At 41.2% G+C, this 16,599-nt stretch overlaps 1 protein-coding gene across 1 annotated transcript in view; it reads right to left on the bottom strand.

Moving 5' to 3' along the window:
• Window positions 1-16,599, bottom strand: part of C2H20orf194 (chromosome 2 C20orf194 homolog) — a 441,211-nt gene that overhangs the window by 87,187 nt on the left and 337,425 nt on the right. Inside the window, exons 25-26 of the mRNA XM_030190991.1 lie at window positions 15,676-15,793; window positions 2,278-2,366 (exon numbers count right to left, since the gene is read on the bottom strand). Coding sequence (XP_030046851.1) covers window positions 2,278-2,366; window positions 15,676-15,793 — 207 coding nt within the window. The remainder of the gene's footprint in view (window positions 1-2,277; window positions 2,367-15,675; window positions 15,794-16,599) is intronic.

Raw genomic sequence — 16,599 nt, 5'->3', positions numbered from 1 at the left:
GAGATCCAGAAAACTGATATGGAACAGCTGCTTAGCTTGTGACCAGATTCCGAAAGTAACCTGAGAACCAAGACCGAAGTTCACCAACGAATGCTGGCAGCACTTGTGAGGATGAAGGAACATTTTACTGGAGCAAAAGCAACACTTCTGATTAAGTTGAATTGGGCCACCTACTACTATATTGGGGTCCAAAGTGAAGGTGACCTTTTGGATTGACACAATTATAGACTAGACATTTTGCTAATTGCTAACCTGAATTTTTATATGTCAATATAAACTTAAAGACCTATTCTACTAAGAATGCTTGAACACAAAAGCTACTTAAAATGACAAATAATGAAAGCCTTGACATATTTGTGATTTTTCTGTGATGTTTTTGGATTTATCAGTCTGAAGCCAGAAATAATGGGGAGATCACAATATTTTTTTCAAGGTTGGACTATGAATGGAAACCAACTGGACTGAATACAAGTATTGCATGGCGAGTTTTCAGATCATATTTGTACTATCACTTCTGAAAGACAGGAAAGATTTTATCCTTTTACAATTTAAACACAATATTATTTCCTAATATATTTTGTTTGTTTCCTATTGTGATTACCTCTTCCTTTTCTTTTGCAAGCTTTATGCTTGTGATTATTTTGTAAAATTTATAAATAATTCTTTTTTTTAAATGTTAAACTATTATTTGAGCTCTGGTTGGCTAGTTTTAAATAATTAGGAGGAACAAATAAGTTGCTCACCTGTAGCAGATGTTCTCCGAAGACAGCAGAAATATATTCTTACAAATGGGTTAACGCCATCCGATGGAGCCCAGTGTGGACACTGCCAAAGTATACTGCCACTTTACATCTTAAGACAGTGGCCCCACTGTGCATGTGCAGATGCCTTCCCCCCTTCCCTGACTCTTGAGTGTGGGACTGGAAGTACAGTATTAAAGCTAAGACAACTCCAAGGGGAGGTGAGAATATATGCCTGCTGTCCTCAAACATCTGCTGCAGGTGAGTAACCTAGTTTTCCCCGAGACAAGCACACATGATATTCTCACAAATGGGACTCACTAGCTACCAGACTCACAGGAGAAGTATATTCTGATAGTTAAGTATATAGTGAGCCTGGTGGAAAATGGGCCGGAGGGTGGAGTTGGATTTTAAACAGTAAAAAGATTCTGCAGAACTGCTTGTGCAAACCAGCTATCGAGTCTGAAATATTGGTCTAAGACAGTAGTGAGATGTAAAAGTGTGGATAGAAGACCACGTAGCTGCATTGTAAATGTCTTATATAGAGGCAGAATGGAAGTGGGCTAGTAATGTATGTGTTGAAGAACTGAGAATTAGTGTAGAGTTTATGCTAGAAGTTTTTGTACTCTCTTTGAAATATTTAAGCTAAATCTGAAATACTGCACTTTTTGAATTAGCACATTAAAGACATCTAAATAATGCTTATCAATCTTTTTCTGACTGTGATCTAACTTCTAATGATCACAGCCAAATGAACCTGTGGCCCCCAAGGGAAAGCCCAACCAGTTTGGGAAGCTCTGATCTAGAAGGTCTTTGATAATTCATGTTGGAGGTTTTCGACTGGTACTAGATAGTAAAGCTGATTTTAGACAAGATCTATGGCTCTTCCTCCAATATTTATATACTTAGAAAGACATAATGAAATTTATCTTTGTCTTTCTTTTTCTATGCTTATAAATACATAGTGGAAATAGATTCATGGTTGGATAGTAGAGATACTGCATTTTGATTGTGGTGTTACTGTAAGATGGCACAGATAGCGCAGGAGACTACTTAAAGGCAGTACCTTGGATGACATCTGGACTGAAGTGTATGCACTTCTAAACTGCTTTAGATGGTAACTGTGCTGATGTGTTGAAGTTGACTACACTTTAGGCCTGGAAGCCTCTGAGGAGGTCTGTACCATCTTGGATGATCTCTGGCACTGCTCTTTTGTCCAGCTACAAAAGAACAGTGCCAGAATTATCCAAGATGGTACAAAAGAAAGCTTTGCTGTCACATATGTTCAACAGAGAGTGTAAAAAAACAAAACTGAAAGACTGAGAAGACTGCTGCATGTAAGAAAAGGCTGCCCATGCTCAAAGCCTTACACGTAGTTCTGCGCTCTAGACAACTGTTCTGTCCTGGAACCATCAGAGGCATCATCCAGATGTCCCAGACTCAGTCTTGCTTGTTGACAGAAAATATAACCATTCTTATAAGACATCCTATTTAAGTATTTCTTATCAATTAGATTATAATCTAAAACAATACTGACCTTCCATACTCCTTATTAAACGTCACCAAGAATGCAGCGAGATCAGTGGCATGACTTCCTGGAAGACCAGTTATGACAGTAATAATCACCTACAAAAGGAAGATGAAATATATATTCACTAAAATAAGATCATGAGTGAGTTTCACTTTTAAAATGTGTGAAAGGATTTTTTTTTAATTTCCTGGCAATTCTACGGCTTTAAATTTGTTATGAATTTTATATAAATTAATAAAAAGAACAATGAATATATAATTGGCAATAAATTGGAGGCACATGTAGTACTTTTATGTATGGGTTATTTCATACTCCCTTAAATGCAAGGATGACAAACCAAAGAGTCAGTGACAACCTCTTCATGAAACTGGAGTCCTACTGAAAAGACATAATCTAGTTCAGTTTCAAGCAATTTTCTTAAACAATGCCATATGAATGTCTTCACACCGTTTTACATTTTTCAAATTCTGCTGTCTCAAAAAAATACAATTCAAAAGCATTGAACTGGGAGTTTGATTGTCTGATCCATACAACATACTCTTAACATGAAAGAACAATTTTAGATATCTTCAAAAAGTAGAAAATAAGAAACCAAAAGTTTCCATGCTCTTCAACTTATCAGCATTAACGGCCATGAGTTGTTCGGGATAAATGTCTATCAACTCTGCAGAGTGGAATGTGAAATGTTATTGCTCATTCTTCTTGGCAGAATAGTTTAAGCTCTATCAAGTTGGCTTCAGGTTGTCTGTGAACCACAGATGTCAAGTCTTGCCACATATTTTCTATTAGCACTGGGACCCCAAAGGTTTTACTTTGGTCTCATCAAACCACAAAACCTTCTTCCTTATGTGTGCAGTGTCCTCTTGCATGTCCTTGGAAAGCTGTGTTTTCTTGACAAAATGGAACGATTAAAGGCTGAATGGAAAGGCACTTTTCAAGGTGGGAAAAGATGTAAGAACCTTTTATGAGCAGGACTCAGTAAGGCAACTGGAAGCACACTGGGTCATGGGCATTTAACAGTCACCTTTTCTGATTGTATTTAGCGAAGATTTATATGGATTATCATGGGGAAGGATGGGGAGTGAGTTTACACAGTTAACTGATTGCAGTGGGAGGGAGAGTAGAGTGGGGGGGGGGGGGGTGTTCTCTTTACCCTTTCCTGATCTCTTCTGCAATCTTTGTTTCCTTTGTTTTAAGTAAAGTAGAACCTGGGGAAGGGAGAGTGGTGAAAAACTCTTTAAAATATGGAAATGGATGTTTTGCTTGTGTTATATTGGCACTGCTTCTTAAGTTCTCACTGGTACAAAATATGTTATTCTTGTTGAGTGTTGCAATAAAGGATTTCTACAAATTAAAAAAAAAGTTCTTTGTCAATGATATGTGGCACATCATATGACCTTTCTTCATCAGTGGCTTCCTTTTTGCCACTCTTCCACAAAGAAGTTATCTTGAAATTGTTAAAATCCAATATTTTCATGTGTCTCTGTAGTTTCTGAAAAGTTTTTGCCACTCTTCCACAAAGAAGTTCTCTCGAAATTGTTAAAATCCAATATTTTCATGTGTCTCTGTAGTTCCTGAAAAGTAACCTTAGGCCTCACAGTGTTCGTTTATTAACAATTACCTTAATCCTCAGCTACTGATCGTGTTACAGTTTCCATGGTGCCACGGAAGAATTGTTTTATCCAAATAACAGATGGGGCCATATTCTTATGCGACCAAATTTTTACTTTAAAGCATTAAGCATTAAGAAGGGAAATGAGAGGAGAATTAACAACTGGGGCAAGAAGGGGTTGGGAAGGGACAAGAAGCAGAGGACTCCAAAAGCCCGTGGCTAGTCAGAGGGTTGGACCAGAGGCCAAACAGTAATTCCATCTTGAATGTACTGGGGAGAAGGGATTAATTTATAAAACCAAGTTACATATTTGTAGCAGATGTTCTCTATGGACAGAAAGACAAAATTCCTCATAACATAGGAAATGATAATCTTAAATAATTATGAGTGTCATATTTTGATGTCAATATATTAGTCAAAGAGCACATATAATCTGGGGCTAAGCCCTGGAAAATTTTAAAAACAAAACCACCAAGTTAAAAAAAACTATTTGGGACTCCACTGGTAACCAATGGAGTTTTATATAAGGGATAAATCTATCAAATCTTTTCGAACCACATATGAGATGAATAGCCATGTTTTGAGTAGTTCTTAACGTCTTAAAAAGATGTTTTACACAACCAAGATACACAATGTTGCAATAATCAAGTTTTGTCAAAATCGAAAATTGTACTAGAAGCTGGAATTTTTCTTGAGTCAAATATTTCCGTACACGTTTAAGGTTACTCATAAGCCAGAAACATTTTTTCACAATACCATTTAACTGGGTCTCCCATGACAAATTATAGTCCAAAATTATTCCTAGAATTTTCAAAGATGATTCTAATTTATAGGTAAAGCCATTTAGTTTAAGGGGACCTGTTTGTAGTAAACTATCCTTATGGCCAGAGGGCCAAGATGGCGTTGTGAAAGGACGCTTGAGCAGGAGCTCTGTCTGGGACCGGGTTTAGCTTTGCTGAAAAGGCACCTTACCTATCTTATGATGGAGAAAAGGAAGACTAAGCAGTTGAACCCACTGCTAGTTGGACCCCAGCCTTTGAAGTAAGCAACACTGGAATCTTACAGCTTCACTGCACGCTCAGAATTACTTTCTTCTTTGGCAGTGCCAGTGGAACTGGCAGCAATGCAAGCGGAGTTTCCCTTAGCCATACTTCTAGGCCGGCCCTGCCGTATCCTGGAAGCTCTCTGTTAGCTAGTATCAATGTGGACATGGAGTAATCAACTTTCAAAACTTTTTGAAAGAAAAAATAATTTTGTATATTTCTCAAAGTTCCAGGTAGTTGCCGCTTGGTATAAAAGACTAGCAGAGAATCATCCCCCTAGGATCAGGAAAATGAAGCTGGACATTATCACTAAGACCTCTGTTCTTTGCAGTGGTCTGGGCCCAATTCACTAGATAAGAAAGAGCTAACCCATGCAGAATCTTAAAAATCAATATACAAACTTTGAACTAGACACATACCTCTACCAGCAGCAAACGATGCATCACCAACATAGGAGTCACTCTGTCATATTTATGTTTCAATCATTTTTATTAATCAGCAGCAACACCATTTCAATCTAATCGTTTCACAAGAACATTATGCCGAACTTGTTCAAATAATACATTCTGTAAGTCATTGTAACTTTTATATCCCGATTCCCAACCCACCAACTTGTCCCCTTGTAGCTTTTTCCTATTACAATATAGTTGCTACTCCTATGTCAAACTCCCTATCCCTCCCATCCCTTCCCAACCTGCCCCATCCCCTAGTTCCCCCTCCCTTTAACTGGGCAAAATACAGTCACTCCACCAGTATTTGGTTGAACAGTTATCTATTCAAAAGGCGACTCCGTGCAGCTGGTGTTAAAGTGTCCAAAAACAGACTCCAGCAATTCATCCAACTCTCTCCCCTTTCCGAAGAAAATTGTTTTATACTTATCCTCTCCATCCGAATTAAATGAATCATTCGCAGTCTCCACCCTTGCAAAGTAGGGTATCTGTTTGTAATCCATTCAGCCAGGATGCATTGTTTTGCTATTATAATAGATTTTTCCACAAAGGCCTTCATGCCTTTTGGGCCATGCTGAGGTATTGAATAACAGCCCAGCAGCAGCCGGGCATCATTTTGCCAGCGTACCTGCCACAAAGCTGATACTTGGGCCATTAGCGTTTTCCAGAAAGTTCCAATACCTTTGCACAACCGCAACATATGGCCTAGTGTTGCTTCCTCTGCCCCACATTTCGGGCATTCACCCCAAGGGGACACTCCCATATGGAATGCCCTCCTCGGTGCTACATATATCTCAAAGCAATTTTGTATTGTATATCCCATTGCGTTGTGTAGACTGGACGTCGTCGGATATATATGATATGCTCTCTGAGTTGATCTGGTGATACCGCTAGGGATAAATCTTTCTCCCAGCTTTCCGCCAATCTTTTATAGTCCATTTCGGAGGCCATGTCCTTTATATGACGGTGGTGGTGAGCCAGTGGCACTTTCGTTTGTGCTTCCAGGGAATAGGCTGATGATAGTTCTTCTTGCACATCTTCCATTAAGTCCATCCACGGTAGAGTTTGAAGATAATGTTTCAGTTGCATATAATGGAAATTGTCTGTTGAGGGAATTGTGTACTCTGCTTCCAGTTCTTGAAACGTTTTAAGTTTCCCTTCCACAGTCAATACTTGCAATAGATATGTTATCCCTTTTTGTTTCCATCTAGCAAAAGCTGGATAAATGCATCCTGGCTGGAATTCTGGGTTGTTAACTACGGACAAAAATGGCATCACTTTAGGGGAGAAATGGTGCAATCGACATATCCATCTCCACGCCGCTTTTGCTGAACTCATGATCCCTGTGATTTTCAAGATTTTGGGGATCTCCGTTCCTCCAGTGTGCAAACAGTTACTGAAGTGTATCTGCGGCAGGAGCTGCAACTCCAAGTCTGTATTGAAGTAGTAGGATGTCTGACAAAACCAGTCCCGTATGTGGCGCATACTACTTGCCACTGTTATACTCTTTACACTAATCAACCCCATCCCACCGTATTCGGTTGGGGTATACATAGTTTGTAATGCTATACGCGCTCTTTTCCCACTCCACAAGAAGCACCTCAACATTTTATTCAGTCTACGTTCATCCTTATACTTCAGAAACAGAGGCAGTAATTGGAATACATATAACCATTTTGGTATTATAAACATATTATACATTGCTATCTTTCCCCAGCGATTTAGTGGAAGAGACTCCCACCCCTGCAATTTCTGTTTAGTGTCTTTCAGTAGCTGGCGGATGTTAATTGCATATAATTGAGCCAATGCCGCAGGTATTAACACTCCTAGACACTTCAACACCCCCTCCACCGCTGGAAATGGCAGTCCTGAGACTTCACGTGTCATGAGGTCAGATGTGATCAAGAGGGCTTGGGACTTATTCAAGTTTAAAGTAAAACCCGCCACTTGCCCGTACGCTTCTAACATTTCCAACAGCGGAATGAGGGAACTCCTGATGTCTGAAATCATTACCAGCAGGTCATCTGCATAGGCCAATGTTTTAAGGTGATGCCCCGCTACCGTGACCCCCCCTCACTGCCTCTGTTTGATTTATGTGGTGCAACAGTGGTTCTAATGAAAGAACAAACAGAAGGGGGGACAGTGGACATCCCTGTCATGTGCCCCATTCTATGTTAAATTCTGCACTTATAATCCCATTGGCTATTATGGCTGCTCTGGGATGACTATACAACGCCTTCACTGCTTTCTGAAACCAATCACCAAATCCCATATGTTCTAAAGTTTGAAAGAGGAAATCCCAGCTAACTCTGTCGAATGCTTTGTCAGCATCTAGACTTAATACCACCGGGCCTCCTCTTTCTTCTGATCCGTAGTCAGACGCGTTATCCATTGCGCCACTGGCCCACACGGTCCTCCTCTTTCTTGACAGCTAGCCATGGCCAGTAGTGCTTTCCTAACATTCCAGGAGGAGGACCTATTCCGAACAAAACCTACTTGATCTGGTCCAAGGAGTCGAGGTAGAACTAAGGCTAAGCGTTCCGCCAAGATCTTTGCTATCAGTTTTGTGTCCACGTTTAGTAATGAAATCGGTCTATAAGACTCGGCCTTCTCTTTTGGTTTATTGGGCTTCGGAATAAGTGTAATTGTGGCTGTATTAGCGTATAGAGGAAAGTCTCCTCTCTCTATAACTTCTTCAAAATATTCCAACAAAGCACCTGTGGCCTTCAATGGTAGCAACTTAAAGTACTCTCCTGAATAACCATCTGGTCCTGGCGCTGCAACTCTTTGTCAGTGGGTCATTCAGTGCCTGCATCTCGTTCTCAGTTAATTTAGGAAGCCTAGCCTGTGTCAGGTACTGCTCTATGTCTTGTGGGTTCCCTAAGTGCTCGCTAGTATACAAGTGGGCAAAGTGTTTAGCTAGTATTTGTGCAATTTTTGCGGGCTTATTTGTGATTGTCCCTTGGCCGTCCCTCAACGTATCTATCGCCCTTGGGCCATCCCCAGTTTTTATTATTCGGGCTAATAGCCGCCCTGGTCGGTTGCCGTATCGTTCCAGCTTATATTTCCTATACCACTGGGAATGTGTTTCCTTCTCGTGTAATAATGTATTGAGGGACACCTGTGTGGCTTTTAGAGTCTCGAGTGTCAGTGCCGATGGATGTTGGGCATGAGCCTGCCTTGCTTTTTGCAATTGTGCTTCTAACCCCAACACACTGGCAGCCGCTCTCTTTTTCTTATGTGTAACATATGCAATAATGTCTCCTCGCAGTACTGCTTTGGAGGCCGACCAGTATAAAGATGCTTGATCTTCATGTTGTATATTATACGTGGCGTATTCCTCCCACTTCTCAGAGAGGTATTTCCTGACGTGGAGGTCCTTATATAAGTAGGCTGGGAACCTCCATCTCCTCTCTCCTGTCCCTTCTACATTTGTTTCCAGGTCTAACCACACCAGAGTGTGGTCCGATATCTCCTCTGGTCCTATCGTTACTCTGAGCACTCTATAGAACGTGGTTTGTGCTATCACAGTATAGTCTAATCTAGCCTGAGTCCCGTGGGCTCTAGACCGGTGTGTAAAATCTTTCTCTGATGGGTGTAGCACCCTCCAGGCATCTACCAAGTCTAAGATCTGCACCAGGTTCAGCAGAGTATCCTCCCTATAACCTCGGTAATGTTGTGAAGTGGGGTTAGTGCAGTCTAATACTGGGTCCATAATTAAATTTAGATCCCCCACCAGCAACAGGGGGGGTCTCCATGTTTATGACATAAGTGGAGTAGTTTTTGATAAAACTCTGGGTCCTACTTATTTGGCCCATATACCACTAGCAGATTCATTTCCAACCCTTGGAGCCATATTTTTGCTAACAAATAATGCCCTCCCTGGTCTCTAGCTAGTAATGTGGCTTTATAAGATAGGCCTTTTTTAAATAAGATTACCACTCCTCCCTTCCGACCTTGAGAAGGACTAGCCAGGACCTCACCTACCCATGCTCTTTTAAGTTTGTTATGCTCCACATTGGATAGGCGGGTTTCTTGTAGGCAGGAAACGTCCGCGCCATGCCTACGAAGCGCTGTTAGGATCTTTGTCTGCTTGATCGGGGAGGTTATCCCACCCACATTCCACGTAATTATTCGTATAGGCATGTCTGAAATTTTGGGTGGTTAAATTCCGTGCCTAATTCCCTATACTGCATATAGATGAGATCAGCTACAGTTTTCCCCTGCAGGAGCTGCCCATTAATGTAGTTCTTTATACAGTGCCAACCAATGCTTTTCCGAACAATCCAGATACCATGTACTAGAGGAATTACACATGTTTTGTTACTCTTCCCTTCCCACCCGCCCCCCTCTTTCCCTTTCACCTCCATTGTACCCTGTAGCATCTTCCCAGGCCGCTCGGCCTACGAAAAAGTGAGAACCACAATCTCTTGCTATGAGACCCCCACCCCCCAACAGCTTCACAATAAACATTTCCTCAGCAAGAAATCACTTAAATCTCTATCTCATTCACTTACAGTCCCCTTCAAATTATGTATTCAGGAACCTTCTAGGAGTTGGTTATCCGGGCTTCTTCTGCTGAAGAGTAAGTGTGCCATCTGTTTTGCAGAAATAAGCGCAGTTTGGCAGGATACTGTAGCGCAAATTTAATCTTTTCTCTATTACAGTAGAAAAGAGAGGATGAAACTTTTTGCGTTGTTCTTGCATCGCCATTGTATAATCCTGGAAGATCAGTAAATTTCGGCTCCCATACTTCAGCGAGTCTCTTCGCACTGTGAAGCCTTGCAAGATCTCGATCTTATGTTTATAGTTAAGAATTTTCGCCACGACTACCCGTGGCCTGGCATTTGCTTCTGGTCTTTTTCCCACGCGGTGGGCACGGTCTATAACCAAGGATCCAGCAGAATCTGTGAGGGCCAGTTCCTTGGCTAGCCAATTCTCCAGCCAAGTTTCTAAATTCCGTTCTGGTAATTGCTCTGGTAGCCCTACTATACGTACATTATTCCTTCTGGAGCGGCTTTCCAGGTCTTCGAGTTTTTCACCTTGCTCTTTTAATTGGCGCTATAAACTCTGGATATCTGGGCCGAGCTTCGTCTTCAAGAGCCGACATTTTGGCCTCCAAATCGCCTGTTCTAATTCCCATGCCATCTAGCGCCGTCTGAAAATTATCCAATTTTTCGTGTAGTGCGGACCACTTCGGTTCCCAAGCTTGTTCAATCGCGGTGGTCAGCTGAGTCAGCTGCTGCTCCGAAAAGCTAGCAGGCATCACCGCAGGAACTTGTCCGTCCGCCATTTTGCTGTCTTGATTCCCCGCTTTTAATTTTTCCTTTTTTGTTATTCTTTGCGCCATTTCCACTGGCGATTTATTAATATACTTGTTCATAAGCACTTTACCCGCTATGCTAGCGTAGCTAATGCCTCCCACGATGGCGGAAATAGCTGCTTAAGGGGTGAGGATCCCGGAGCCAGAGCACCACGCATCTTGCTCAGCTCATAGCGTCACGTGGCTCTCCTCTGTCATATTTATAAGCACAGAGGATCAAATGAGCTGCTGTTCTCTGAACTGTTTGCATTTTCTTTAGAAGATTCTTTTGACAGCCAGCGTAAATACTATTACTATAGTCTAGGATAGACAGAATTAAACTCTGAACTACTAAACAAAACGTGAGAGTATCCAGCAAATTGTGGATTCCCCTAAGGTATTTCATCAGCACAAAAGATTTCTTAACAAGCGCATTCACTGTGCTTCAAGTGTAAAAAAAATCAAATAATATGCAGGAGCACCTTAGGAAACTGAGCATGGCAGATGAAATTTAATGTGGACAAATGCAAAGTGACACACATTGAGAAGAATAATCTGAATCATAGTTAACTGATGCAGGACCGACTTTACCTATGAACCAGGTGAGGCTCTGGTCCAGGGTATCAGAGATAAAGGGTGCCAAATGCCTGATCCTGTGATGTCACTTGCCCTATAGGTTAAGCTAGCCCAGAGCTTTCATAGAAGCGTTGCATGTGCAGGAAGAAAAATTTCCTTCCACTTTCTCAGGCCACCTTGCTCTGTCTACCTTTAAAGACAGATTTCCGAGAGGAAGTGACATCTTCAGCAAAGATGGCAGCCTGACTTAAGTTCTTTGGTTGTTGAAAAAAGGAGGATTGGCAGTGCCCAATATCCGCTGTTATTATTATACAGTGCAGTTGCGAGTGATTTTGGCTTGGCAGACGAGGGAAGTTAAACAATGGATGGAGATAAAGAAAGAGGAGGGAGATGATATACCCCTATTGCATCTACCTTGGCTGCCACCAGGCAGGAGCCTCAGAGAAGGAAGGGGAGGGCCTTTTAGGGAACTTACGTTCAAAATCTGCACGATTGTTCATAAAATCATTCACGGAGATCCCAGTCTTACATGCTTGACCTCGTGGACCTCCCATCCCACCCAGAAATGCCAAAAGATCTGCCCGCACTTTCCTCAATCTACATTTCCTCAGCTGCAAAGGATTAAAATACAAACTAACACATGCATCCAGTTTTTCCTACACAAGCACGCAGATGTGGAACGCCCTCCCAAATCACTTGAAAACAATTAACGAAATAACAAACTTTCGCAAATCGTTGAAAACCTATTTCTTCACCAAAGCCTACCATGAGAATCCATAACTAACCACAACACATCCCCACTCCTCCCTTACTGTGACCATCTTTTTTCGGTAACTGCGTGATTAGATTGAATTGTTAGCCACGTTATTATTGATATCTTTGTAACATCAAATGTATCTCTGTACCCTGAAATGGTGATGCCATGACAGGTTTTGTAAGCCACATTGAGCCTGCAAATAGGTGGGAAAATGTGATATACAAGTGCAATAAAATAAAATAAGATTTGGCAGGTGTTACGAGGGAAACTTTTGGAGGGTTGGGTCTATTCCTGGTACACGCTGCTCCTCTATAATATTTAATTTGTCTAGGGAGGGATCAGCATTATTTAAAACATGGGAAAGACAAGGTCTGGTATGGATGGGACAATTTTTTGATGGGGACAGTGTGGACCTTTGGAGAGTTGCAAACACGCTATCAGCTACAGCCCAGGGATTTATTCCCCTATCTCCAAGTTAAGTATTATCTTGCTGGGCCTCAAGTGGTAGAGGATTTACGGCAAGGCCCACCTCTACTTGCAGAGATGCTGTTAAATTAACAGTATATAAAATCAAATCCAGCTGATGGCCCTTCTCATGTGTAGTTTGAGCAGATGGACAAGAATACCTTATAGGCTTAAGAAAACCATACATATCTTGAACAATGATGTTTTTCTAATCTTCCAGACGTTGGTTTATGTCTCACAATAATAATATGCTGGTTGAAAAATTAGTATATTTTTCCACAATCCCGTCCAAGTCTACAGAAAAGTCAAATAGGAATACAATTAAGGGTCCACACTAAAGGCTTCCTAAAATAGTTTTGTCTTTAACAGCTTCTTAAAGGTTGGTAAAGACACTTCCATAAGGGGGAGTGGCTAAGATGGCGCCGACACGCCGAGAGCAGCAGGACTGATCAACGTGTGCTCTAAGTTTTTCCTACTTGCGATATGCCACATTCTAAGAGAAAGGGGGTTGTTAGAGCATTACCCTCTCCAGCTCGAACATCTTCCCCAAAGCAGCTCACGCTAGACAGTTTTGCACTCCGGCATCCACCGATTGAAACCGGAGTTGAGCTTCCGCTAGACGCCGCGGAAGGGAACCCGACATCTCTGGAACATGAAGTAACAGTCTCTCCTCCGACGCCTGGAAATCCACCATGTCCTGCTATAACGCGAGAGGAGAATGCGGGTAAACAGAACACGGAAGTCGTGAATACTGAGGCCCGCGGAGGGAGCTCTCCCTTGGAAAAGTTATCGTCAGTTAATGAGAACAGAGAAGGAGAAGGTTTCCTGAATCCCCCCATGGTGGTTACACTCGATACTCTCTGGCAAGCTACGGAAGGCATGAAAGCTTTGATTGCAAAATCAACTCAACAAACGATGAATCTGGTTTCTATGGTAGATCAGCTCTCTAAATCGATGGACAATTTGAAGCAAGAACAGTGGCGTACCAAGGGGAGGGCGGTCCGCCCCGGGTGTCAGTGGGTGGGTGGGGGGTGGGGTACTCCGTTGGCACTGCAGACTGCAGTCAGCCCTCGTCTCCTGCCTCTATCCTGTGTCTTTAAGAAAAATCTGAAAAGCGGCATGGCAGGCAGCGCTTCGCGTCTGCCCTGCCTGCTTGTAAAAGAAAGCAGCAAATCTCCTCGTCGATGTCGCGACTCGCGTCGGGTCTTCCCTCACTAGGTCTCGCCCTCCAATTTTGAAGGAACGTTGACACCCAAACAGTGGTCAATGTTATGGGCTAAGCAAGTGAGGGTATCACACTCAGCAACTGTTCCCCAACTAATATATTTTCTTACACTATTGCTAAATTTGGCAAAAAGAATGATAACTGTCTGGCTTTCCCAGCCAGAATTGGGTACCTTAACTCATCAGCTCTTTTATTATAAGATAGTTCAACCTTCATGGCATCAAGTTTGGCAGAGGGTAAGTTTGTTATTGAGTATTACCATACCATTTTAATATATAAAGCAATAGTTTGAAAATTGTTGGGGACTGTGGAAGCACTAAGTGCAGAAGATTCATCCTTCATGGATTTTATGCTTACTGTAGTTTTACAAGTAGTAGTGAACAACTGGAAGAATCCTACACATGTGAACTTATGTTTGGTGGAATTTGCTGTACATATACAGGAAATATGAAGGGGGGGGGGATTGCTGGTACTTTGGCTGGCCCTACAGTTGAAAAAAACATATAGGGATAAATTAGATGCTTATCTTAGCAATTAAGATTCTGATATTGTCCCATCAGATACCTGTGTTAACATGGTATTTCTTTAAAATTCAATCAAAAAAGAAAGAATGAATTAGAATCCACAAATGAAATTTGCAAAACAAGAGAAACACACACTTTCAATAATTACATCAACAAACAAATAAAACCAATGATTAATGGACAAATATAGTGGGATACACAAAATGCTACTTCATGAATCATTTGTTAAACAAAAAACAAAAAGGGATGACTAAGGTGAACATAAGCCTAAAGATTGATAGTTGCAACACAGAACAGTGGACTACTGACAAGATGCTTCACAACGAGCATAGAAAAAAAAAAATAGCACAACAGAGAAAAGCAGATTCTGTAAAAATAGAATTGGAAATGGTTACACAATTTGTTTCTTAAATGACATACCAATGTCAGAAGGCCTGTATATGAAAAAGGCACAATAAGGTAGCAGGGCTTATCCACTGAAAACTAACATCTTTGTACTATAAAAACACTGGAATCACAACCCTAAAACCACTGTGAAGAATGAAGTGGTCATAAACCAGCTGGGGCATCTGAATTCCAAATGATAAAAGGCTTGATGCAAGAAAAGTAAACGGAGTGGTAGAAGAGAAAATCAACAGCATTACTGTCATATATATGCAAAACTAACTCTGAAAAAATGTATTATCAGGTCTTTCTTCAGAGAAAAATATGGTTAGATGATATTAAAATATAGGCACATAAAGCTGAATACCTTAACATAGTGATTCCTAAAACTGGTTCTGGAGGTACCCCAGCCAGTTCAGGATATCCACAATGAATATTAATGAGAGAGATTTGCCATGCACTACCTCCACTGCATGCAGATCTCTCTCATTAATATTCATTGTAGATATCCTGAAAACCTGAGGTTTGCAAACCACTGCAATAACAGATGCACCATGAACAACTTCCAAATCCATAACTTGCTCAACATCACTTAAAACTGTGTTTCTCTACCCAATCCTCGGGGCACACCCAGATTTTCAAGATATCTCAATTAATATGCAAGATTTAGGTCTGCATGCACTGCCTCCTTGGTATTCAAATCCATCTCATGCATTTTCATTATGGAAATTCTGAAAACCTAACTAGCTGGGTGTGTCTCGAGGACTGGGTTTAGAAGCACTGACTTACTGAACTAAACTTTCATTATCGGAGCCTTAGGTGTTGCTGTCTTCTATAGCTTGGAATACTAACCACTTCACTAGTAAGTCAACTTTATAACTGCAGAAGCAATTGTACAGAACAATTAAAAGAAAATGTGAAAGACCTTCATATAACCTGGTTATTTTGTTTTTCTAATTGAGGACAGAATAGCGCCTGATGTACTAAATGATATTTTCCTCATATTTGTATGTAGAAAAAAAAAAATATATATATGAGTTACAGTGTTTTATGCCATTGAACTTTACCTTGTCATTTTCAGCTTTACCTGCAGCAGGTAGTTCAGACTGCTGCAGGAGCACAGGAAGATGCATCCTTTTCACTGGCTCATGACTTGCGCTGCTAACTGCAAAGAACTGAAAAAATCTGTTGAAAAAAAGAATTATTTAGTTGATTTTACAAAAAAAAAATTCATTTTCTCAAAGTTCTACATAGACTAATATACATGGTGGGAGCAATTTTGTAATATATTTATGCTATATATAAATACAATCACATGTTATTAAATATCTATTTTAATCAGACATTAAAATATCTACTACTGCTATAAATCACTTCTATAGTGCTACCAGTCGTACGCAGCGCTTTACAATTGAACATGAAGAAGACAGTCCCTGCTCAAAAGAGCTTACAATCTAAATCAGGACAAACAGACAGGACCAAAAAGGAGAAGGGAAGGACAGACAGAAGGACACATAAGGATAAGATAAAAGTTACAAGTCAGGAGTCGAAAGCAGCATCAAACAGGTAGGCCTTTAGCCCGGATTTGACGGCAGCCAGGGATGGAGCTAGAGGTAATGGCTCAGGAAGCCTATTCCAGGCATAAGGTGCGGCGAGATAGAAGGAGCGGAGTTTGGAGTTAGCGATAGAGGAGAAGGGTGCAATTAGGAGAGATCTGCCTAGTGATCGGAGTTCTAGGGAAGGAGTGTAGGGAGAGATGAGGGTGGAGAGGTAGTGAGGGGCTGCAGAGTGAATGCACTTACAGGTCAACAAGAGGAGCTTGAATTGTATATGGAAACGGATAGGGAGCCAGTGAAGTGATTTCAGGAGAGGGCTGATATGGGCATAACGACCTTGGTGAAATATTAGTCGTGCGGCAGAGTTTTGAATAGATTGAAGAGGAGAGAGATGGCTGAGTGGAAGACCTGAGAGAAGCAATTTGCAGTAGTCTA

This window comes from Microcaecilia unicolor, chromosome 2 (genome assembly GCF_901765095.1).
Source record: "Microcaecilia unicolor chromosome 2, aMicUni1.1, whole genome shotgun sequence".
NCBI classification, from domain to species: domain Eukaryota; kingdom Metazoa; phylum Chordata; class Amphibia; order Gymnophiona; family Siphonopidae; genus Microcaecilia; species Microcaecilia unicolor.
Note: the sequence above shows the minus strand (reverse complement) of the source record. Positions and strands in the feature narration are given on the sequence as shown.